The sequence below is a fragment of the Dreissena polymorpha genome, chromosome 3 (genome assembly GCF_020536995.1).
Source record: "Dreissena polymorpha isolate Duluth1 chromosome 3, UMN_Dpol_1.0, whole genome shotgun sequence".
In the NCBI taxonomy this organism is placed as follows: domain Eukaryota; kingdom Metazoa; phylum Mollusca; class Bivalvia; order Myida; family Dreissenidae; genus Dreissena; species Dreissena polymorpha.
In genome coordinates, this window is record NC_068357.1 from 15,686,421 (window position 1) to 15,710,093 (window position 23,673).

The 23,673-nt window shown below is 37.3% G+C and overlaps 3 protein-coding genes across 6 annotated transcripts in view; 1 reads left to right on the plus strand and 2 right to left on the minus strand.

Moving 5' to 3' along the window:
* Positions 1-1,037: 1,037 nt before the first annotated feature.
* On the minus strand, positions 1,038-11,160 carry LOC127873081 (malate dehydrogenase, cytoplasmic-like). The gene is made up of 8 exons (XM_052416683.1): positions 11,012-11,160; positions 9,711-9,809; positions 7,169-7,265; positions 6,668-6,843; positions 4,271-4,393; positions 3,464-3,640; positions 2,713-2,826; positions 1,038-1,809 (listed from the first exon to the last, which is right to left on the minus strand). Exons 1-8 carry the CDS (start codon positions 11,012-11,014, stop codon positions 1,597-1,599), a joined length of 1,002 nt encoding a protein of 333 aa, XP_052272643.1. The 5' UTR covers positions 11,015-11,160; the 3' UTR covers positions 1,038-1,596.
* Positions 11,161-11,338: 178 nt separating this feature from the next.
* On the plus strand, positions 11,339-16,321 carry LOC127873074 (uncharacterized protein C1orf198 homolog). Its single transcript, XM_052416657.1, has 4 exons — positions 11,339-11,642; positions 13,318-13,368; positions 13,731-13,951; positions 14,450-16,321. Exons 1-4 carry the CDS (start codon positions 11,373-11,375, stop codon positions 15,075-15,077), a joined length of 1,170 nt encoding a protein of 389 aa, XP_052272617.1. The 5' UTR covers positions 11,339-11,372; the 3' UTR covers positions 15,078-16,321.
* A 147-nt stretch (positions 16,322-16,468) lies between these two features.
* The window catches only part of LOC127873058 (mediator of RNA polymerase II transcription subunit 17-like), a 55,191-nt gene continuing 47,986 nt past the window's right edge, over positions 16,469-23,673 (minus strand). For all 4 annotated transcript variants that reach the window (XM_052416634.1, XM_052416633.1, XM_052416632.1 and 1 more), the window contains 3 exons: positions 23,195-23,318; positions 18,350-18,498; positions 16,469-17,070 (listed from right to left, as the gene is read on the minus strand). In XM_052416634.1, coding sequence (XP_052272594.1) covers positions 16,854-17,070; positions 18,350-18,498; positions 23,195-23,318 — 490 coding nt within the window. In that variant the 3' untranslated portion in view covers positions 16,469-16,853. The remainder of the gene's footprint in view (positions 17,071-18,349; positions 18,499-23,194; positions 23,319-23,673) is intronic.

A 23,673-nucleotide genomic window follows, 5' to 3' on the forward strand; every position in this document is an offset into this window, starting at 1 on the left:
TTTCACATAAAGCTTGTATTGAATTTCTCTTTAATAACTGGGGCATTCTGGCTCAAATTTTCCCAGTTGAATAATCTTTATGTGTAGATGCTCGTAAAGAAATGCTTAAAAAAATGACTGAACATTTTGTTTGATTAAACTTCGACCTTCTAATAAAAAACATGTTGCACCATCACGTTGTACATGTAAAAAATCTGATTGATTGATATATATAGGAAACCCATACGAAAGATAACAGACCTGGATATTTCAAAATATCCTGTGGTCGGGTATCATTTTTGAAACTGGCGGCCCTCTTGTCTGACAACAAAATAGATATAACGAAAATTTGAATCAATTTAAAATATTGACTGGCGTGAATTTATTTTCTGTTATGATGTTTTTACAGTAAAATAGAAAAAGTTCATTACCAACAAGTTGAGCCAAATTGCTGTCTGTGTGGGTGTAGTTACACACTGTAAGTGCCATTCTCAGAACCAGTCAAAGCTTGCATGGAGTTTTGTGACGTAAGCAAAACGCAACAGTTTTTCATTGGTTGAAATGACATTTTCTGGCTTAAGTCCTTGTTACGATTGTAAAGCGAAAGCAGTAACAATACTTTTCCTTGACCTTGTCAACATATGATGCAAAAGTGAGCATTTCAAACGGCTGTAAAGTTTGAAAGGGTTTAACATTACACATTGTGAACGTAAATATGAAAGAAATAAAGTGAATAGTGTTTTTTCTCTGGTTTGTGTAAAAGAAAAACGATGTCCGGTAAAAATCTTGCAAGGTCCAGTTCATCTCTAAAGTGGTCGGCATTCATATCTTTAAGTTTGTTTTTGTCTTAAGCATGGGGTTGATATATATTATAAACATGGTTATAATACCAAAGATTTGGAGGTAGGGATCAGATAAATAATAAAACTTGGAATTTACTGATGGGCTTTGATGATATGGTGGGAAGGAATGTGTTGAAAGCTGCAAGTATATGAACTTTCAATATGTCTGCCAACATCCAGTGTCAGGAATACAACAATAAACAAATAAAGGCAACAACATTTTTCCATATTTAATTCCTATTAGATGTCTAAGCACTAATATGCAAATACAACATTCGAACATCTAACAAAAGCAAAAACATTTAGCTTGATCGTTTTCAGTCATTGATCAGTCATGAACAAGAGAAATGCCAAAGTCATTTATAATGATTATAAACAAAAAATAAATCACTTCACCAGTGAAGATGTACATTATTGATATTACATACCCCCGGTAAACGAACCATTTGAACAACATAAAATTAGCAACAAAAATCTTTAGAAAGTTTTCCAAAAAAATGCTTTTTTTTCCATTATTTATCTTCAAATGAGGCTCATTCTAGTAAAAATGGGCTTAATGAATGTGCATAAAGTGTCATCCCAGATAAGCCTGTGCAGTCCACTTTTATGGTGTTTTTGGTTTAAAGGAAGTCTCTAAAAGGAAGCCAAGTTTAGGAGGAAAGTGTTGCCTACTAACAACACTTAGGAACACTTCTTATATAATTAAGACAACTGCCATTTACAGCTCACTGATAAAATGGCCGACGCAGGTAGCTCACAACTTGTGGCTACCAAGTCAAGCACTGCAGACCTCCAGGGCAGTGGCCCGCTCCTCTTCCAGCTCCTTGGCGGTCAGGTCCATCTTCTGACGCGAGAAGTCGTCTATGTCGAGCCCCTTTACGATCTCATACGTGTGGTCGGGCTTGGTGCGTACCGGGAAACTGTACATGAGGCCTTCAGGAACGTCATAGGAGCCATCGGAGAACACGGCCATTGACACCCACTTTCCCTGCAATGTGAGATTATATTCTCTTATTATATTTCACTATAGAAATGTACTTAATATTTCTTATACAAGAGATGTGTTTGTCAGAAATACAATGTCCCCTTTTGCGCCCCTTTGAAACCATATAGTATTTGACCTTGAATGATGACCTTGACCTTTCACCACTCAAAATGTGCAGCTCCAGGAGGTACACATGCATGCCAAATAACAAGTTGCTATCTTCAATATTGCAAAGGTTATGGGCAATGTTAAAGTTTTCGGATGGACGCACAGACAGACAGACTGACAGACAGTTCAACTGTTATATTCCACCCTACCTGGGGCATAATAAAAGCTGTTGATTAAAGAATATCATATACACCTTTGAACTCACATACTGAATGCGTATTAAAGAAACCAATGACCAATATCACAGTTATTAACTTAAATATAAACCTGATTGAAATATTCAGAATTTTTGTATTGTAGATAAATGTATCAAAATAACAATTCTTCCATTCCTACAAAGATTTGAGCTTTGTTATGGGAAAACTAGTCTTAACCCTTTACTACTTAGATACGTATTTTTACGCATTTGAAGTCCCTAAGAAAGTTAAATTTAATTAAAGAACTTTCTTACTAGATTCAAATTTTAAAGGCTTCATTTCGAATCCTATGATACTGATGAGCAGAAAACAGAATAAAACCTGAACAGACTGTGAGTTGCGAGTTACTCGCAGGATGTTCTGGTTTTATGCTGCTTGCACATAACCATTTTCATTTTGCTTCTGAGTGGGAAAGGGTTAATCCATATAACAAAACTGGGCTTAATGCTTGTAAATGAAAAAATTCTAGGAAAGTGGAAATGCACATGAATTAAGCCCAGTTTTCAGAGAGCGCAAATCATATTTATGAGTACAATCCTACCTCAGGTGTCCCACACCACCAGTCCCTGACGTGGTCACAGGAAGCCTTGGCGGCCGACATGGCGCTGGACAGCTTACGGGCAGCAATCACTGCCGCACCACGCTTCTGGATGGTCTGAAATATTTCACGAGAAATGTGTTGTAGCATTTGTGTGTTAGTTGGATTGTTTGCCTGTTAAACAGTATTTCAGGTGTTCAGTTAAGAAACACACACTTTTCCAGGGCATGCAGCATTGTGATTTCTTTGGTGAGTGGGTCTGCAGCACTTAGTGAAAAAATTATGCATATTGCTGAAGACTCCCCTACTTGAATAAGACATGGTAGGGTGTGTGTGTGTGTGTGGGGGGGGGGGGGGGGGGGGGGGAAACAGTAAAAGGTAAGATGCATAAATGGGAACAATTGTTATAAGGTAATGACACCTAAAAACACCCAGTCTTTACAGAAGGAACATATAATTTAAATACAATTTAAGCAAAGTTCTTGGAAAACCATGCTTAATGCATGTGTGAAGTGACTCAGATTATCCTGTGAAGTCTGCACAGGCTTATGAGGGTCAAAACTTTCTGTCAAGTCTGGATTTTCCTTAAGAAGAGAATTCTTTTAGACGAAACAATTCCATAAAAGGGGAACTTCACAGGCTTATCTAGGATGACACTTTACGCAAATGCATTAAGGCCCGTTTTCCACCAGGAAGAACAATGTTTAGTGAATAATTCCAAGCTATAGCCGATGTAAAAGAAATCATAACCCACAGAAATGAACTCGTTCTTTAGCCAGTTGTCATCCTGGACGGCCTTCTGTACAGGTGTGGTGGTTCCCTCTACGACTGCGGTGGCGTGGCGTACATCAGGGTACTGGGTGGCCGAGTGGTTGCCCCATATGATCACTTTCTGAACATCCTCCACCTTGCAGCCTAGACGGTCAGCAATCTACACGCGGGAACATAATTACATCAGGGAGTTTAATTAAGTAGAATCCTGCTTTTTGATGCAAGCATTTTGCAATAATGTAACTTTTGACTCCCCCCATATTATCTGCCCTGAATCATTTTGATGTAAATGTTGCCATGAAACTCACACAAAAATGTACTTTATATTACACAATTCTTTTTTTGGTTAAGTAATATACTTAAGTTCATACAAACCAATATTTATAGAGCAATCAACTTTTGACAAAATTAGATCCCTGAAAATTTCAATCACTCAATCAATTAACCACTAAACATGTTACATAGAAACTTAGCTTGGTATGGCAAAATAATACAGGCTGGGCACAATCTCTCTATTTTTTTTCTTAACATTCTAAGGTATTTGATTAGCAGGAGCCCACTTGCCCATAACCCCCCAAATTTTGGAAAGGGCCCCTAAATTTCTTAGCAACTCATGTGTCCCCTACACAATAAGTCTTGAAAGAACAAAGGTGGCCTATTTGTGTCAAACTGTAAGCTCACCACTCTGAATTTTCGATTCTTAAGTCATGACTCCATGAAGGATCAGTTGGTTGATATGGGCTAAGAATTAACAAAATGATCATCAATCACCTTAGAACAAGTAGCATACCTGGGCTTGGGCTCTATTCTGGTCCAGACGGGTCATTGCGGTGAAGTTTTCCTTCGGAATGCTTGGTGCGTATTTGCTGCAGATCAGCGCGTTCGTATTCGCTGGGTTGCCCACAACAATAACCTTCAATACAAGATTAGAATGATAACCTTTGAATCCAATTTTTTGTGAACATCAACCATGGAATTTAAAGTTGATGTTGATACTAAAAAAACAAGTGCTATATGCTCTTTCTACTTTATAAGGAAATTACCTTAGTCTTCAAACAAGTCTTGAGGTAAAGATAAATATGAAGCTAAATTAAAACTTTTTGACATCTCCAATTGTGAGCACAATAATAACAAGAGCTGTCACAGGGTTTTTTTTGGCCCGATTTTATAGCCGAAATTATAGCCGAAATTCGGCTATGTTCCCAATCCAAAAAAGTATACTTTTTTCCCAAAATGTGGCAAAAAATTCCCAATTTCCAAAAAAAAATTTTTTTTCCCTAATTAGTGGACTTTTCGTGTGGAAAAAAAAGGCTAATGAATTAATTTTCCCAATTTCATGAAAATGCCGATAAAACTCCCAATTCCAAAGCCATGGGCTATCTTCCCAAAAAGTGGGGAAAAAAACCTGTGTCAGAGGACAGCGCGCTCATCTATTCCAGTGCTTGACAGTATAACGTAAGCCATCATGGGGGAAATTGTTCATATTCAATAATCTATTAGACAAACTTTAAAAAAAAAAGGAAAAAAATAATTTATTTTTTTTGGGGGGGGGTAGGGGGGTTGAGAGGGGGAATATAATGTGGGGTGTGGTCATTTATTAGACGATCTTTAAAAAAAAAATGGATTTTTTTATATATATTTTTTTTTTTTGGGGGGGGAGGTATAATGTGGAGTGTGGTCATTTATAAGATAATATTTCAAAAATAAAAAAAAAAGGAAAAAAATTTGGGCGGGAGGTGGGGGGACAGGGATTCTGGGTTGGGGCATGGAGTTTTGTTTGGGTGGAATCCATCGTGGTATTCAGGTAAGTGTTGTTTTGTCAAAGTATTAATAAAATCTGATCGTAAATAAAGAAGTTATGGCAATTTAAGCAAAATATTCAACTATCTAAGTATAAAAGGGGCCATAATTCTGTCAAAATGCTTGATACAGTTGTCTGCTCTTTTTTATAGGTTGGGGTCATGTTGGTCAACAAGTATGCAAAATATGAAAGCAATATGACTTATGTCAAGGGACACAGGAAATAGTTGGGGTAGTACGCAAACTTTAACATAGATTTATCAATAATATGCATATTCTAAGTATAAAAGGGGCAATAATTATGTCAAAATGCTTGATACATTTGTCTGCTCTTGTTTGTAGGTTGGGGTCATGATGGTAAACAAGTATGCAAAATATGAAAGTAATATGTCAAGGGACACAGGAAATATTTGGGGTAGTACGCAAACTTTAAAATAGATTTATCAATAATATGCATATTCTAAGTATAAAAGGGGCCATAATTCTGTCAAAATGCTTGATACAGTTGTCTGCTCTTGTTTATAGGTTTGGGGTCATGATGGTAAACAAGTATGCAAAACATGAAAGCAATATGTAAGGGAAATAGAAAATATTTGGGGTAGTACGCAAACTTTATTATTTGCACGCAAACGGACACGGCAACGCCGACCCCGGGGTGAGTAGGATAGCTCCACTATATATGTTTCATATATAATAGTCGAGCTAAAAAGTGTACATCCCACACATCCAACACAAGTTGAGCGAGTATCAAGACACGTTGAATTGCATTTTCTGTGTTAGATCCGTAAAAACTGGGCTTAATGTATGTGCGTTAAGTGTCGTCTCAGATAAGCCTGCACAGTCCTCAGATGCTAATATGGGATGAAACGTTGTGCCTAGACTGCATGTTTGTTAATAAAATTTACTTCTTTCAAACAAAAACTTCCATAAAATTTTAAAGTGTTGGTACTGATAAGCCTGTGCAGTCTTCAAAGGCTAATTTGGTATACACTTTTTGCACATGTTTAAAGCCCAGTTTCCCCAGAAATCGGCTCATTTAATTGCTTGCAAAATTTATTATTTTACTAACTAGATTCACAATGTTGAAATAATTATCCACAACGCTTAAAACTAATGTGACTCATTTATTAAATACAGGGGTGGTAAAATCAACTGTCCATAAGCTGCTAGAGCATACATGGACAAGTGAAACTTTGACCAAATTATCTGCATAATTGCTTAAGGAACAAATTGCAAAAACTGACAACAAAGCAAATAGAGATAGTGCTATAAAAAAACATAATAGTAAAAGCATACAGTGTTGTCCCTCATAAGCATGTGTGGAATCTTTAGGCAAATTCATAAAGCCCCATTTTCCTACAGTTAGGTTCATACAACACCAACAAACCTTGACATTCTTCTTGGCGTGTTTGTCAAGAGCCTCCCCCTGGCCCTTGAAGATCTTCACGTTGGCAGCGAGGAGGTCTTTCCTCTCCATGCCCTCCTTCCTGGGCATTGCCCCCACCAGGAATGCCACGTCTACATCCCTGAACGCCACCGCATAGTCGTCCGTTGGGATGATCTCTGAAATAATATTCAATCATCTTGTATTTTTTAATTTAATGAGCTGTTTACAAAGGGTAAATATGTAAATTTTGTTAAAAGTAGAGCATGAAGTTAATGCCCATGCAGACAGCAATATTTGGGCAAATAGAATAGCTCGGACCATTTGTTGAATAGTATTACTAAAAAATATCATGGTGTTGTTATATTTTGTGTCCTTTGGTAGTTAGTTGTTGTTTGTTTGTTTTTTGTTTCTTTTGTAATTTTATTTTAAAGAAAGTTGGCAACTTCTTTTGTTTCCTTCAAAACCTTGTAAAGCATCCTTTCTACAACATTGGCAACTTACCCTTCAGCAAGGGGAAAGAGCAGTCCTTCAGCTCCATGACAACCCCATTGAGGACCCCCATCATGGGAGCGATGTCCAGCAGCACCAGGCTCAGTGGCTACAAACAAACATTATAAATATCAGTCTAGTTCTGGGAGAACTGGGCTTATTGCATGTGTGTTAAGTGTCATCCTACATTAGCCTGTGCAGTCTGCACAGGCTCAACAGGAAATCGGTTTCCACATGTATGGTTTTCATTTATATACGGTCTCTTCTTGACAAAAAATCCAGTGTAGGCAGAAAGTGTATTCCCTGATTAGCCTGTGTAGACATTACCCACATGCATTAAGCAATATTTTCCCAGAGTGCAACACATGTATACTTTTGACAAGATTGGGACCTAAATAGCAGGGGGATGGAAACCTTCCTATTTGCATGTGTGAAAGACTCATGTTATAGCTGTTAAAACAAGAGGGCCTGAAAGGCCCAAAGTCGCTCACCTGAGATTACAAGATATTGGGATAAAACTTCTGAGCAAGTTTCATGAAGATCAGAAAATAAAAGTGGCCTCTAGAGTGTAAACAAGGTTTTACTAAAGCCATATAAGGAAAAATGCCCCGCTCTCTGGCAGCCATGTTTTTCAACCAACCAGCATCATTTTTTAACTCTTCCAAGATATTATCGGGATGAATCTTCTACCAAGTTTCATGAAGATCGGACAGTAAATGTGGCCTCTAGAGCGTTAACAAGATTTTACTATAGCCATATAAGGAAAAATGCCCAGCCCATTGGCAGCCATGTTTTTCAAGCAAACATAATTATTTTCCAACTCATCAAGGATATCATTGAGACCAATCTTCTGACCAAATTTCATGAAGATTGGACAATAAATGTGGCCTCTAGAGTGTTAACAAAATTTTACTATTTAGTCATATAAGGAAAAATGCCCCGACCCTGGCGACCATGTTTTTCAACCAACCGGCATCATTTTCGAACTTGTCCAAGATATTATTGGGATGAATCTTCTGACCAAGTTTCATGAAAATCAGACAATAAATGTGGCCTCTAGAGTGTTAACAAGATTTTACTATAGCCATTTAAAGCCATATAAGGAAAAATGCCCCGCCCCTTGGCAGCCATGATTTTCAAGCAAACGAACTCATCAAGGATATCATTGCGACCAATCTTCTGTCCAAATTTCATGAAGATTGGACAATAAATGTGGCCTCTAGAGTTAACAGGGCAAATGTTGACGGCGCACGACAGAAAACGCACAACAGACAAAAAGCGATCACAAAAGCTCACCATGAGCACGTTGTGCTCAGGTGAGCTAAAAATTGGGAATATAACTTCCACAGACCAAGGTTTCACCACAGCCACCACCAACAACTAAGCATCTTAATTTAACTAAAGGGTCATGATTGCCATTAAGCAATAAGTTTATGGACACCAATTGTTGAAGACTTGACCTGGTTACCTAGTTTTTGAGCCCTCTTGATCCGTATTCAAACATGGCCTTTATATTGACAAGTTAAACATTCTGACCAAGTTTCATCAAGATCAAATCATACATGTGTCCTCTAGAGTAGTAACAAGCTTATTATAAGATTTCACCTGATGAAATAGTTTTAATCACATTAGATCTAGATTTGAAGTCCGCCTAGATATTGTTGATAAATGTATTCTGACCAAGTTTAATCAACATTATTTCATTAAATGTGGCCTCTGGTGTGGTAACAATGGTTTTCTAAGATTTGATCTGTTGGTTTTAGTATATACACACATGCCCAGATTTGAAATTCGATCTAGATATTGAGCAGATAAACATTCTAATCAAGTTTCATCAACATTGGATGAAAAATGTAGCCTCCTTAGTGGTAAAGAGCTAAAATTTGACCACAAATCATACCTACCGTGGTACATAGGGTGATCAAATAGCACCTTGTGTAGCAAAAAGTCTGGATAAATGTTCATTAACAGAAAATTTAATTAATTCAAATATTTAAGTCCAAGGCTCATAACTTTGGTAAAAAACAATGGCTTTGGCTTTATTCTTACCAACTTAACAAATTCAACTTTGCTGAATTTTAATGTTTCCATCAATGAGCTGTGCTTACAGATAAGATTTGCTTGCTTTGTAGCCATGTGTACCAACATTTTCTGCCAAGGTAATGGACTACATTTCCATAAAGTATCCAATCTTTAAGCATCTGATACTGGAGTCCAATGATATTTTTTACAAGCTACTAACCCTGCCTCTTTACAACTCATCATTCAAGTCAAGAAAACTATTCATTAAGCAGGGGAAAAGGGGGCTTAATTCATGCAAGTCAAGTTTCATCCCAAATCAGTCTGTGTCGTCCACACAGGCTAATCAGGCACAAAACTTTCCACTTTTGTGGATTTTTTTTGTTTGAAGAAAGTTTCTTTTTAACGCAATATAAAGTCTAGGTGCAGAGTGTCATCCCTGATAAGCCTGTGAGGACTTCACAGGCTAATCTTGGAGTCGCTTAAGGCCCATGCATTAAGCCCCATTTTCCCAAAGCCAGGTTGAGTTCCATACCTGGTTAGTTCCGAAGACATCCCCTTTGGCAATGAAGCTGACCAGGGAGTACGCAATCTGGCCTGCAGCACCGGTCACCAAAACCTTGATTGTTCCACTCTGAAAAAATACAACAGACAGGTTTAATTATATTACCTTAAAGACCCATAAAGCTACCAAACTGATTGCAGCCAAAGAACTTTCTGTGCAATCATTTAAGTTGTTCAACTGTGAAAGTTTGAGCAAGACCAATCCAGCTTAACAGGAATTAAAAACACAAGATTAAGGCAATATATTATTTGTAAAAAAAACAAAAGACAAAGGGACATAATTCTTCCCAAATTGGTCGAAGCCACCATTCCATCATGAATGATTAAAGGCCATTCAGCTAATGAGCTATGACCAGGCAGAGACGTAGATCTATGTTATCTACGTCTCTGGACCAAGTGAGCAAGATCCACCTTACTGTTAAATAAGAGTTTAACACACAAGCTTTTGTTTTTTCTTTCAGTCCTTGCAGTCAAGGATAACCCATGAAAGTGCAAGCACTTATTTCCAATAGGATCCTTTGGTTTTGCTGAAGAAACAGCAAGCAGAAGAGACGGTATTGAGATACAAGGAATCCAGGTGCGATACCCTAGCTCTATGAGAATAGATCCCTTGGTTCTTTTACGTGCTCAAGTGTATAGCACCGATACAGGCGAGAATTACCTGTGTTTCATACCAGAACATCTATAGTTGGGTGGGAAACACTTAAAGCATTTCTGAAATTTCCAGTGCCCCGGCAAGCAATTGAACCGGGGACCTCTGGAATGGTAGACCAGAGTGTTACCACTTGACTACCACACCACCACCTTTGTAACATACATTTGCACAAGTGCACTTTTCAATGTTCGGTTATAAAATGTCATTTCAATGATCCAATTGTTTGTGACCCAGGAAGGAAAATGAATGTCTACATCGTACATGACATAAAACTGGACACAAACAAGACATGATTTCAAGATTCAATTCTGTACAGCTAACTCGTGCCAACCAAGGCTCAATTGTGAAACAACAATGAATAAAATCTGAAGGCATTTACTACACAGAAGATAAATTCCATATTACCAACTTAAAGTGGCTTATTGGCTTACAATGACACGAGATTACGGAAAGGTCAAGAACGATATCTTGACTGTATCAGTGTATGCTGAATGTCGGTGTTTACTTAACAACATACAAACATCAGAAAACAAAATGACAGGTGTTAACGCACAATGGAATGCATTAATCCGATTATAACGTACAAAATATAAATTATGTAAAGTAACGCAACTTACCATTTTGTTCAGTGTTTTGTGTTAACTGCCTTGTGTCCTATACGCCGCCGGTAAACTGTTCTTCACCTTCGTTTCGGCCTCTTTCGTGCTGTCATACGTTCTTAGTTCGGGAGTTTCCGTTTCAAATTTAGGAAATTTACGGAGTGACACGGTTGTAAGGTCAAGGTTTCAAGGCATTCGGTACCCCTCGCAGATTATCAAAATCCGATGTTTGACGGAAAGGGCCGAGAATGTGCGATTGGGTTTCAAGGTAGAGTTGGTTCCCGAATTTCGACGTATTTATTTGATTGAATTGAGTACCAGTTTTACATGATGAGGTGTGGTTTTTCTCGTTAAGTAACTTCCGGTAAAAACAAAGAAGATGGATGACAGATATGTTCAATATTTGTCATCTGTAAATCCAATCGCCAAGAAAATCGTGAAGGACGAAGAAAGATTGGCGTATGCATTACAACACCAATGGAAACACCTTAGTTTTAAGGAGCAAGAGCTGCTTATTGATGATTATTTAGTAGATCTGACAACAAGAGAAAAATATTCAGCTCTTGACAAACCATTGACTAATAAAACTTCCTTTCCAAAATATAAAATCGACACTGGCGATAAAATTGTTCTCGATTTCGATAATGATGTAAGTATACAATGACGTTGTCTAACAGTATTTCAAACAGCGAATTCCTGTAGTGATTTAAGGTCTATTCCAACAGCCTTGCTGTTGAGCTAGCTTTTCAGTGACGCGGTTAGAGTGTCTGACTACCACTCTGGAGGTCGTGGGTTCGATCCCCCATTGAAGCTCCATATTTTTACAATAATGGCGACGAGGCAAACACGAACTGTGATTCAGAACGTCGGTGTGAGCTTTCTAATGGCTTCAAGGAGCCGCTTGTGAAGCGGTCAACACTATAATATAGCAAAAAGTGTCATATGACATGCTGTAGCAGGCATGTCTGGCCTTGAAACATTTCTAATAGCTTCAAGGAGCCGCTTGTGAAGCGGTCGACACTATAATATAGCAAAAAGTGTCATATGACATGCTGTAGCGGGCATGTCTGGCCTTGTAACATTAAGAGGGGGAGGAGTGTAGTGATTTAAGGTCTATTCCAACAGCCTTGCTGTTGAGCTAGCTTTTCAGCGACGCGGTTAGAGTGTCTGACTACCACTCTGGAGGTCGTGGGTTCGATCCCCCATTGAAGCTCCGTATTTTTACAATATTCCCAAAGGACCCTTTGCTCAGTGGTCAAAGTGTTACAATATTTTTGACTAGCATTTCTAGTAGGGCTCTGGTCCTTAATTATATTGTCTCAGGGCAATTGCACATTACTGGTATGTAAAAAAGAACAGAAAAGCCTACTCTAACCCGCAACACCTAACGCAACATCTAATAATCCTTTTTGTCCTATATATTTCCTTAGTATTGGGGGCTACCGCCCCAAAACCCGCTTTGTCAATAGTGGTAAACAATTGCGACCAGTAAAGTGCAATCTTGCCATTGTCACAAAGCCTTACAGTCAAAAGATTAAATCATTAATTGAACACTTTCCTTCATTACACATATTACAGTGGTTAAGACTTAGATTTGAGCGTAAGTTTCAAGCAAGAAAGAAACACTTAATCTTCCATAAATATTTTAACCTGAAGGCTTAACACTTACATTTTGGATGCATGAACAGCTTAAACTTAAACACATTTAATGGGGTAATGCATTTAAACTTTACAGAATCTTGATTTAAATCTTTATTGGAAAACTACCTCGCACTGAGAGTATTCAGAGGAAATGTGTTATTTCAGTTGGTCAGAATGAGATACATAATTCAATCTATCAATTTGATAAAAATAAACAAAGATGTAAACATGAAGATTACTGATTAGAAATAATTGCGGCCTCTATGTCCACTCCATCGGAAAGACAAAAAAAATCCATAGTACATGAGGTTCTATTCAATTTTACTGTACTTTAGCATATTTTACTGGACCTTGTTATTTTGTAATCATTTAAAAGGAAATTCCTGTTGTCAAGTCATATAGTAAATTTTTCACAATGCAGAAGGTTAACATCAAAATTACTCATCCCATGTCTATTAGAGAACCTTATAGCTGCCTGGTTGATGCAAATGGTAAAGTATTCTGCGTTCTATTGGGGGGAGGGGGGGGGCCTGAATCCGAACCATATGCACTACTCCTCACAAGTTTTCTTTAACATATTCACATTTGGTGTACTTTGATTCTCATGAATAACTTATAAAATCCCAAGCCTTATTGCTTAAAATGACAAAAATGATGAGTAAATATATGTGTTTTTATTTCAGTGCTGGACTTGGCAAGATGACCACTCTTCGCCATTTAATTGGAGAACAAAGGTAAGTATTTTTGTTTTCATCTACATCTGGTCAACTTAACATATAAGTATTTGTGATTATAAATTAATTATAAAAAGTCTTTTTTGACAGTACAAAATATATGAAAACGTACATTTGATATTCGAGCAGCTCTCTGAAAAAATGGTGCCTAATGCATGTGCATAAAATGTTGTTGCAGATTAGCCTTAACTGGATTTTTCCTATAAGAGGCTGTCTTGAAATGAAAAATAGAATTAACGCTGAAAGTGTCGTCCTTGATAAGCCGTGCACACTACAAAGGCTTATCTGGGACAACACTTTACACACATGCATTAAACCCCGTTTTGTGTGCCTCGTATATAATTACATTTATATCTTGGCAGAGCCAACAAGATCTAACCCTTGATGATCTGGAGCCAGACACCTTGTGCAAAGTACCCACTAAGGGAAAACGAAAGGAGTCTAGTAGCGAGACACTTTCTGAAAATGATGCAGACAAGGAAAATCAAACAAGTGAGCGCGAGTTCTCGGTCTTGTCGTATGGTGCTGTATGGAGGTCATCAGAGCTGCTTAGAGGAATTGAACAGCCAAAATTACAGAAAAGGTACATTTTCCCGCTGTTCTATCCTGTTCAATGTTTGGCATCAGGTCTCTTATCTGGCTGTATAATGATTTTTAGTCGTTTCTTTATATTTCTACAAGCACCAATTTACACAAATCTATGGTATGATTTATTAATTTGAATCTTTTACTATTAATTTGAATCTTTTACATGATTTAGAAACTATGTTATAATTGTCTGTGTCTCTTTGAAAATAATAGATGTTTCTAAACATATCCCCCCCCCCCAAATTGCAGTGGAATTGTCAAAATATTATTTAGAGAATGTTTAATATGGCATATGCAGATTAACACAAGGGCGTAAAAAAAGTTGATTCTTTTAAAAGTAAATATAAAGCTGAATGAAAGATAAGAATATTATGAAGCTATAGCTCACCTTTTGTCTGTCTCGCGGTTAATCATGAACAATGATTAAGCAGACAAGAAAATAATAAAACTATGATCAGCTTTATATATACCCTAGTTTTATTTGTATTTTCAGATCTTCAGGTTTGGAATCAATTAAGACAACAGAGAATGGAATAATTGAAACTGAACCTGTTTCCATCCCTACCCACATTCCTGACAAGGTTAATTACGCATTCAAGGCAAGTGCAGACAATCTCTCCAGTTCCCCAGGTTCTCTGGAAATAATTCGCAGTCCGTCTCTGTCCAGCGGAGAAATCCTCAGCGGGTCCTTGAGCAGCAGTCAGAGTCGCGAACATGTACCAGCAGGGGCGCAACATCAGCGGTTAGTCAAGTCTGTCAGTAAATCTGTCAAGTCGCTTATTTCAAATAAATCCCGTTCTGAAAAAGATTCCAATTCTCTCGTGGCAATGATTGATGATGAAAGACATGCATTTGATAATCCGGTCCTCGAAAGCGACTTTACCTCATTTGTGAATCAAGGCCATGATGATGAGGATACGAGCTCCTCTACTCCCTCCCCATACAGGATGCTGCTGAAGGAGCCTGGTTCCGTAGAAATGAGCAGGGGAGACAACTCTGATCTGCTTGGGAACGACGACAGTTTCCAGGATGAAGTGATCAAGATTCAGACGGAAGAAAGCGCGAGTCTCAATGCCTCGTCGCTTTCCAAGACTGGGTTTGATTTCCTAGACAATTGGTAATGTGTCGAAATGTTTTCAGTGGAAATTCAAGGCAATCTCATTTAAATCATCCTTGTTGGCTGTATACAATGTTCATGGTGGAACTTTTATTCAACTTTCTTGAAATTATAGTAAGTGTATATGGCTGGTTCATTACAATTTAATTTTATCTTGGTTTTACTTTGGAAAGATTCAACTTTTATTTTTAATACAGTATTTCAAGTATAAACTTAATTGAATTTGAATATTTTTTTTGTACCTTTGACTTAAGTTGTTCCTTTGCAACTTAGTGAATGCCGCCCCAGCTTGACACTACTAAGCTACACGTATTATACAACTTTAGAGATCAATTACTCAGTGCCAAGAAAGACCTCGCTACCTTAACTCTTCTTCAATTTTTATTTGGATTTTTTGCATTTTTATTTAAAAATGTATTGGCATTTGCCTATAGTTCATAAATGAAGCTATGTCCCTGCTCTTGTGTCAGTGAAGATGAATAAGCATATACGTCTATTTGAGCCTGCTTCTGTGAAAACAGGGTTTAATGCATGTTTGTAAAGTACTGCATATTTAATATTTGCATTCGATATGCAGTCTGCGCAGGCTAATCAGCAAGATACTTTCCACTTTTATAGAATTTTTTGTTCAAATGAAATCTCTTCTAAACCAAAATTCAGTATTGGGAGAAAGTGTTGTCCCTGATTTTTGGGACTGCACAGGCTAAACTGTGACAACACATTCTATTCACGTGCATTAAGCCCAGTTTTCCTGGAATGCTGCTCATTTATTGCCACATCACTGCCTGTATTAATGCAGATCTCTTGCCATCTTCAACATCATAATTTACATTCAAGATGTGCTTTAAGTTAATATGTTGGGAAGAATATTATGTAAGTTTTTTTGTAAATTTTTTAAATACATTTATTATTTGGAGAGGTATCAAACAATGTAAATAAATCATATTATGAAAAATGTAATGATTTTGCTAGTGTGTTTGAATCTCAAATTTCAGAACAGATAGTTTGTGCAATAAATTATCTCAATCAACTGGTTGTATATACTCAAACATATTTTTCAAGAGCATGTTAGAAATGGGAATGATCAGCATTCAGATTTGTATCTGTTGTTTATTAGGACATAGGTTGTATTTTTATTGATTATAGTATTATACATTATTGCTTTGTTTGAAATTATTAAAATGCAAAATATATTAATTATGTATATCAATGCCTGTATTTTTATTAAAACAGTTTTTGGAAATTGAAGTATTTCTTCAATGTTGCCAATCATTTGCCATGACTGTGCAATTGGGTAATTCATTTAAATGCTTCACTAAGTTATAATATATTATGCCCACAAACTACTTCCCCTGAAATGTATCTGGAATTATACAGAAAAAATAACCTAACAACTTGTTCTATTGCATATTTAATATTATACCGACATGTACAACACTGAACCTTTACTGAGCACAGTATCATACATAAATGATACTGGTATGTACCCAAACCAGTAGCATAAACAAGTATACTAAGGCATTTTGTCACAGGCTCCGACTGAGTTCACAGTTCGTAATCAGCTGAAGATATGCCACCATTTTAACGCATGTTTTCGGCACCATGACTATGGAATGGGCGCAACTGTTTTGTTGCGTCATACCTTGCACTTATCAAAGAGATTCTAGATGAGCTGCTGGATCATTCTTTGTAGAACATAGGTATGTGAACATCTTAAATCTTCTTCAACAAATGGCATCATCAAATAGTTCACAATCCAAGCTTCCTTCTGCATTCAGTATCATCGCTTTTTACAAACCATCGCCATTATGAGTTCCAATTTGGTGGCAAGGTTTCCACCTTCGATTTGTTCCATGTCAATTTCTCGGAACGTTCCACCAAGGTTCAGCCATTTAGGATCCACAAGGGCTGCCAAGCTGGGGTCAAGGTTATCTTTATTGTCTATTTTTAGAAACACGTGCAGGCCTGACGTAGGTCCACTCTTTATCAGCAACATTCTGAAAGAAAAAAGGTGAAGACAAAGTTAAACCGTTTATGCCTAGTGGACTCACCTATCCTTCTAAATTGGATCAATTTATTTCCAAAATTTGGGATGTCGAGTATATTTATTTCTATATTTAGAATATTTCTTACAGAAATTCCTTTAAGCAAAAAGCGCAGATCCTGATGAGATGCCGCATCATGCGGCGTCTCATCTGGGTCTATGCTGTTTGCCAAGGCCTTTTTTCTAGACGCTAGGCATAAATGGGTCAAGGTTAAATCAAGAAAAGATTTCCATGGATTTTCATCTGATCATGAAATTTGCTTTGCTTAAATACTTGTTACTCTATAAAAGTCATAAAAGTTACTAACACATGTTATTAACTGTGTTCTTTCTATTCTCTTGAATCATATTTCATCCTCCAAATGTTCAACAGGCTATCAATATAGGCTGTCAAGGTCCTCATATTTTGGGTTAAGGTACAGGAATATAAAAAGCCAATCAACAACAACTACAACTACAACAAGCAGATGAAGAAAATTCTTAATGCCTTTTTGCATTTAATTTGCACCAAAACAAATAATTTGAATAAGAGGGCTATGGGACTTAAGGCACTCACCTAAGAAACAAAGGACCTTAACTATTCTGACTTGAAATGATTTAGACCTTTCTTCTTCAATTTTTACCAAGTGACCTAGCTTTCTTTGTCTCAAATGATGGAGTTTGGAATACAGCTCAGATTTAATTGAGACTAAAAATATGTCCGTACCAACTTTCATGAAGATTGAACTTAAAATGTGACTTTTAGAGCACTAACAAGGTTTCACTATAGCCATATTAGAAAATCTGCCCCGCCCCCCTGGTGGCCATGGTTTTCAACAGACCGGAACCTTTTTTTAACTCAGCCCAAATATCATTAAAGCAAATGTTCCAACCAAGTTTCATGAAGATTGGACTTAAAATGTCACTCTATAGTGTTAACAAGGTTTTACTATAGCCATATAAGGAAAACTGCCCCGCCCCGTGGCAGCCATGTTTTTCAACAGACCAGAACCATTTTCCAACTCAGCTCAGATATCATTGGGACAAATATTCTGACCAAGTTTCATGAAGATTGTACAATAAATGTGGCCTTTTGAGTATTAACAAGGTAAATATTGAGGACATATAACACGATGAACAAGAGGCAACCACAAAAAGCTGACCATGAGCATCTTGTGACAAAGTTGACCGATCATGGACTTATTTGTCAAGTGCAGGCTTTTTCCAAATGTCATGTTATATACTTGCCATACCTGTCATTTTTTGGTGCCACCAGCTGAATGGAGGAGCTGGACGCGAACCCCTCCATGGCTCCCACCCCATTGCAGCCATTGCAACCCAGCACCTCCCAGCCAATCATGCGCGCAATGTTCTGGGAAAGGGCAATGTGGTGTTGCGAGATCTGAAATAATACCATGTGATTCTGAAGGATTCAGGATAATATGAGCCTCGCTCTGGGAAAAAGGGGCTTAATGCATGTGCGTAAAATGTCATCCACAATGCATCAGGGACAACACTTTCAGCCTAAACCGGATTTTCCGCTAAGAAGAGGCTTCCTTTAAACAAAACATACAATTAAAGCAGAAAGTGTTGTGCCTGATTACAGTAGCAAGAGCAAATTGCACAGGCTAAACTGAGATGACGCTTTATGCTCATTCATTAAGCCCTGTTTCCCGAGAGCGCAGCTTATTCAAAGGTTACTGATTAGATGCATTATGTGATAATCACCTGACAATCTCCATCTAAGGATATTATTGACCAGAGGGTAATTATTGCATAATAGTAAGTGGCTACTAACATTTACATCTTTAGTACATTTGCTTTTATAAACATAGCATCTGATTGTAGATTTTATCCCTTTAAATAAACCTTTTAGGGACTGAAAACAAGAAACAAAAAAGAATTTGACCACTTGATTGAAGTGCAAATATTTGTGATGTCATTTAAATATCAAAAAAATCAAAGGGAATTGACAGCAGTTAAGAAAAGCTGTTATTCTTTTGAAATGGATTGAATCAAGTTTGTTTGCAAATTCAATAATCAATTTCAATGAACTTCACAAATAAAATAAGAGCTGCGTTTGTGAAACACACTGTTCCCTACTGCACTTTGAAGCCACATAGCAGCTATATCCAAATTTAAATTTTATATATTTGACAAAAATAAGGGCCTTGCAAAGATGGGCAGTATCTGATTTTTTTTTACCTAAGTCCAAGGCCTGTTACTTTGTCAAAAATCAATATACAAGAACAAAACTCAAACTTGATCTGTAAGTCATGTAGGTAGACTCACAAACCAAAATCAGCTAAATTTTAAAGTCAAAGGCCCATAACTTTGTCAACAATCAATGGACCGGAACAAAACTCACACCTCATCTGTATGTAAGTCATGTAGGTAAACTCACATACTAAAAAAACAGCTGAATATCTGAAAGCTTTTTTTACAAACAAGATGCGTTTGTGAAACACAATGTCCCCCTATATGACGTTTGACCTTGAAGGATGACCTTGACCTTGTGAAGGTCCAAATATCAAGTTGCTATCTTCAATATTGCAAAAGTATTCATAAAATAAGCGATTTGGGCCATATATATTTGACCTCTGACCTTGAAGGATGACCTTGACCTTGACCTTTCACCACTCAAAATGAGCAGCTCCATGAGATACACATGCATGCCAAATATCAAGTTGCTATCTTCAATTTTGCAAAAGTATTCATGAAATGAGCGATTTTGGCCACATATATTTGACCTCTGACCTTGAAGGATGACCTTGACCTTGACCTTTCACCACTCAAAATGTGCAGCTTCATGAGATACACATGCATGCCAAATATGAAGTTTCTATCTTCAATATAGCAAAAGTTATTGCAAAATGTTAAAGTTGGCGCAAACAGACCAACAGACAGACCAACAGACCGGGCAAAATCAATATGTCCCCCACTACTATAGTGGGGGACATAAAAATCAGAAAAAAAACGTTATAATATAGAAAAAAATCGTAAACAAGAGTTCCGCGGTCGGAGATGACCGCATTGAAGCCGGATTTTTGATTTAAATGACAGGAAAGTACCTTTCGTGTTTTTGTCAATGCAATACTTAAATTACTGAAATATTGTTCAAAGGTCAAAATGAAATGTAAGTACTTTTCAAGGCATGAGCAAACCTTGTGTTATGTTTTGAATGCATGCATATACATGAACAACAATAACATTTAAGGTCACAGTGACCTTGACCTTCAAATGAATGACATTGAAATGACCAGTGGTCATCTTCTAGTACTGGCCAATCTTTATTTCAAGTTTGAAGACTCTAGGTACAAGCATACCAAAGTTATAACATGAAATAAGAACTTTAACATTTTTACATTCAAGGTCACAGTGACCTTGACCTTCAAATGAATGACCTTGAAATGTCCAGTGGTTACTTACTAGTTCTGGCCAACCTTCATGTCAAGTTTCAAGACTCTAGGTCCAAGCATACCAAAGTTATAACAACTTTAACATTTTTACATTCAAGGTCACAGTGACCTTGACCTTCAAATGAATGACCTTGAAATGTCCAGTGGTTACTTACTAGTTCTGGCCAACCTTCATGTCAAGTTTCAAGACTCTAGGTCCAAGCATACCAAAGTTATAACAACTTTAACATTTTTATATTGAAGGTCACAGTGACCTTCACCTTCAAATGAATGACCTTGAAATGACCAGTGGTCATCTGTTAATCCTGGCCAACCTTCATGTCAAGTTTGAAGACTCTAGGTCCAAGCATACCAAAGTTATACCATGAAATAAGAACTTTAACATTTTTACATTCAAGGTCACAGTGACCTTGACCTTCAAATGAATGACCTTGAAATGACCAGTGGTTACTAACTAGTTATGGCCAACCTTCATGTCAAGTTTCAAGACTCTAGGTCCAAGCATACCAAAGTTATAACAACTTTAACATTTTTTATATTGAAGGTCACAGTGACCTTGACAACTTTATAACAACTTTAACATTTTTACATTCAAGGTCACAGTGACCTTGACCTTCAAATGAATGACCTTGAAATGTCCAGTGGTTACTTACTAGTTCTGGCCAACCTTCATGTCAAGTTTCAAGACTCTAGGTCCAAGCATACCAAAGTTATAACAACTTTAACATTTTTATATTGAAGGTCACAGTGACCTTCACCTTCAAATGAATGACCTTAAAATGACCAGTGGTCATCTGTTAATCCTGGCCAACCTTCATGTCAAGTTTGAAGACTCTAGGTCCAAGCATACCAAAGTTATACCATGAAATAAGAACTTTAACATTTTTACATTCAAGGTCACAGTGACCTTGACCTTCAAATGAATGACCTTGAAATGACCAGTGGTTACTAACTAGTTATGGCCAACCTTCATGTCAAGTTTCAAGACTCTAGGTCCAAGCATACCAAAGTTATAACAACTTTAACATTTTTTATATTGAAGGTCACAGTGACCTTGACCTTCAAATGAATGACCTTGAAATGACCAGTGGTCATCTGTTAATCCTGGCCAACCTTCATGTCAAGTTTGAAGACTCTAGGTCCAAGCATACCAAAGTTATACCATGAAATAAGAACTTTAACATTTTCAAGCACGCCGCCACCCCGCCCGCCCGCCCGCCCCCCCGCCAACATCAATCTATAAGCCGAGATTTTTTCGAAAAAAATCCGGCTAAAAATCAAGAAAATGGTTAATGTTGAAAAAAATAATAAGTCTAAGGCCCATTCCACCAAATAAATCAATGGACTGGAATGAAACTTCATCTGAAAGTCATGTAGGTAGACTCATATACCAACAAGAGCACTGCATAGCGGGTACCAACGCTCGGCTGAGGGTGCAGTTTTGAAAAATAAAAGCTTGTCAGAAGTTTTATATTAGAGGTCACAGTGACCTTGACTTTTGACCTAGTGACCCAAAAATGGGTGTGGCGTGTAGAACTCATCAAGGTGCTTCTACATATGAAGTTTCAAAATTGTAGGTGGAAGCACTTTGATTTTAGAGCCTAAGTAAAAGTTTTATATTAGAGGTCACAGTGACCTTGACCTTTGACCTAGTGACCCAAAAATGAGTGTGGCGTGTAGAACTCATCAAGGTGCATCTACATATGAAGTTTCAATGTTGTAGGTGGAAGCACTTTGATTTTAGAGCCTATGTTAAAGTTTTATATTAGAGGTGACAGTGACCTTGACCTAGTGACCCAAAAATGGGTGTGGCGTGTAGAACTCATCAAGGTGCATCTACATATGAAGTTTCAAAGTTGTAGGTGGAAGCACTTTGATTTTAGAGCCTATGTTAAAGCTTAAATTAGAGGTCACAGTGACCTTGACCTAGTGACCCAAAAATGGGTGTGGCGTCTAGACATCATCAAGGTGCATCTACATATAAAGTTTCAAAGTTGTAGATGGAAGCACTTTGATTTTAGAGCCTATAATAAAGTTTTATATAAGAGGTCACAGTGACCTTGAACTTTGAACTAGTGACCCAAAAATGGGTGTGGCGTGTAGAACTAATCACAGTGCAGCTACATACGAAGTTTCAAAGTTGTAGGTGGAAGCACTTTGATTTTAGAGCCAATATTAAGGTTTTAGCACGACGCATATGCCGGACGGCAGACGACAAACTAGCTATGACAATACCTCGGGTTTTCTCCAAAAACAGCTGAGTTAAAAAAGACGCTCCATTTTAAGCAAAATATGTTGACAACTTCATAGTAACCAACCCATATACGAAAAAGAAACATTTGCAGAAAAATTATCAAAAAAAGAAACATTAATACTTGAAAGGATAGATGGGCAAATAATACCATTTAAATTTTAATAACAGTAAGGTTGTGATTACCTTCAGTTTTATTGCTCTTAAAAGTTATAACATCGCAATTTGAGCCTAGTTCTCGGAAAACTAAGCTTTACGCATGGCTAGTCAGGGATGACACTTTATGCTTTAATAACTAATTTCATTTTAAGGTAGTCTCTTCTAAGCGAAAATCTACTATAGGTGGAAAGTGTCTTTCGCGGTAATCCTGTGCAGACTTATCTACTTTAGGTGGAATGATACTTTACACTTATGAATTACGCCCCTACCTGCCAGCGTATGAGGTCCTCCACCTCTTTCTCCTGGAAGCCCAGCTGTAGAACGCGTCTGTCTTTGGTGACAGCCTTGAGACTGTCCACTCCGATCTCCAGGTCCAGAGACTGAAACGTCACCCTGTGAACAAGGCCATTAAATATGATAATTTCTCATCCTTATCATACAAAAATACCATAAAAGCAGAAAGTGGCGTCCCTGTTTAGCCTGTGCGGACTGCAACAATTGTACCACTTGATGATCTTGACGAAAACATACGCTTATATAGTATCATAGCATTAGTTAGTTTGTAAGTGATATTTATAGAAGAAAATAGTGTTAAAAATCAGATCTAGAAAGAACGTCTGAGTGGCCACATCTTGCACGCAAAATGGAAGAACACATTTATTTAATATGTAATATCGTTAACTAAAAGTTGAAGCAGACTTAAATATAAAACAGGGCATTGATGCTGAAAAATTTGAAGGACTCATTG

Excerpts from the sequence above, each read along its gene's own strand:
- LOC127873081 (XM_052416683.1), bottom strand. Across the intron at positions 4,394-6,667 it reads ACGCCAAGAAGAATGTCAAG|GTTATTGTTGTGGGCAACCC; the intron begins GTTTGTTGGTGT and ends CTTGTATTGAAG. Across the intron at positions 1,810-2,712 it reads GGTGGTGTGGGACACCTGAG|GGAAAGTGGGTGTCAATGGC; the intron begins GTAGGATTGTAC and ends CTCACATTGCAG.
- LOC127873074 (XM_052416657.1), top strand. The coding sequence starts at position 11,373 with ATGGATGACAGATATGTTCAATATTTGTCATCTGTAAATCCAATCGCC. Across the intron at positions 11,643-13,317 it reads TTCTCGATTTCGATAATGAT|TGCTGGACTTGGCAAGATGA; the intron begins GTAAGTATACAA and ends TTTTTATTTCAG. Across the intron at positions 13,952-14,449 it reads CAGCCAAAATTACAGAAAAG|ATCTTCAGGTTTGGAATCAA; the intron begins GTACATTTTCCC and ends TTGTATTTTCAG.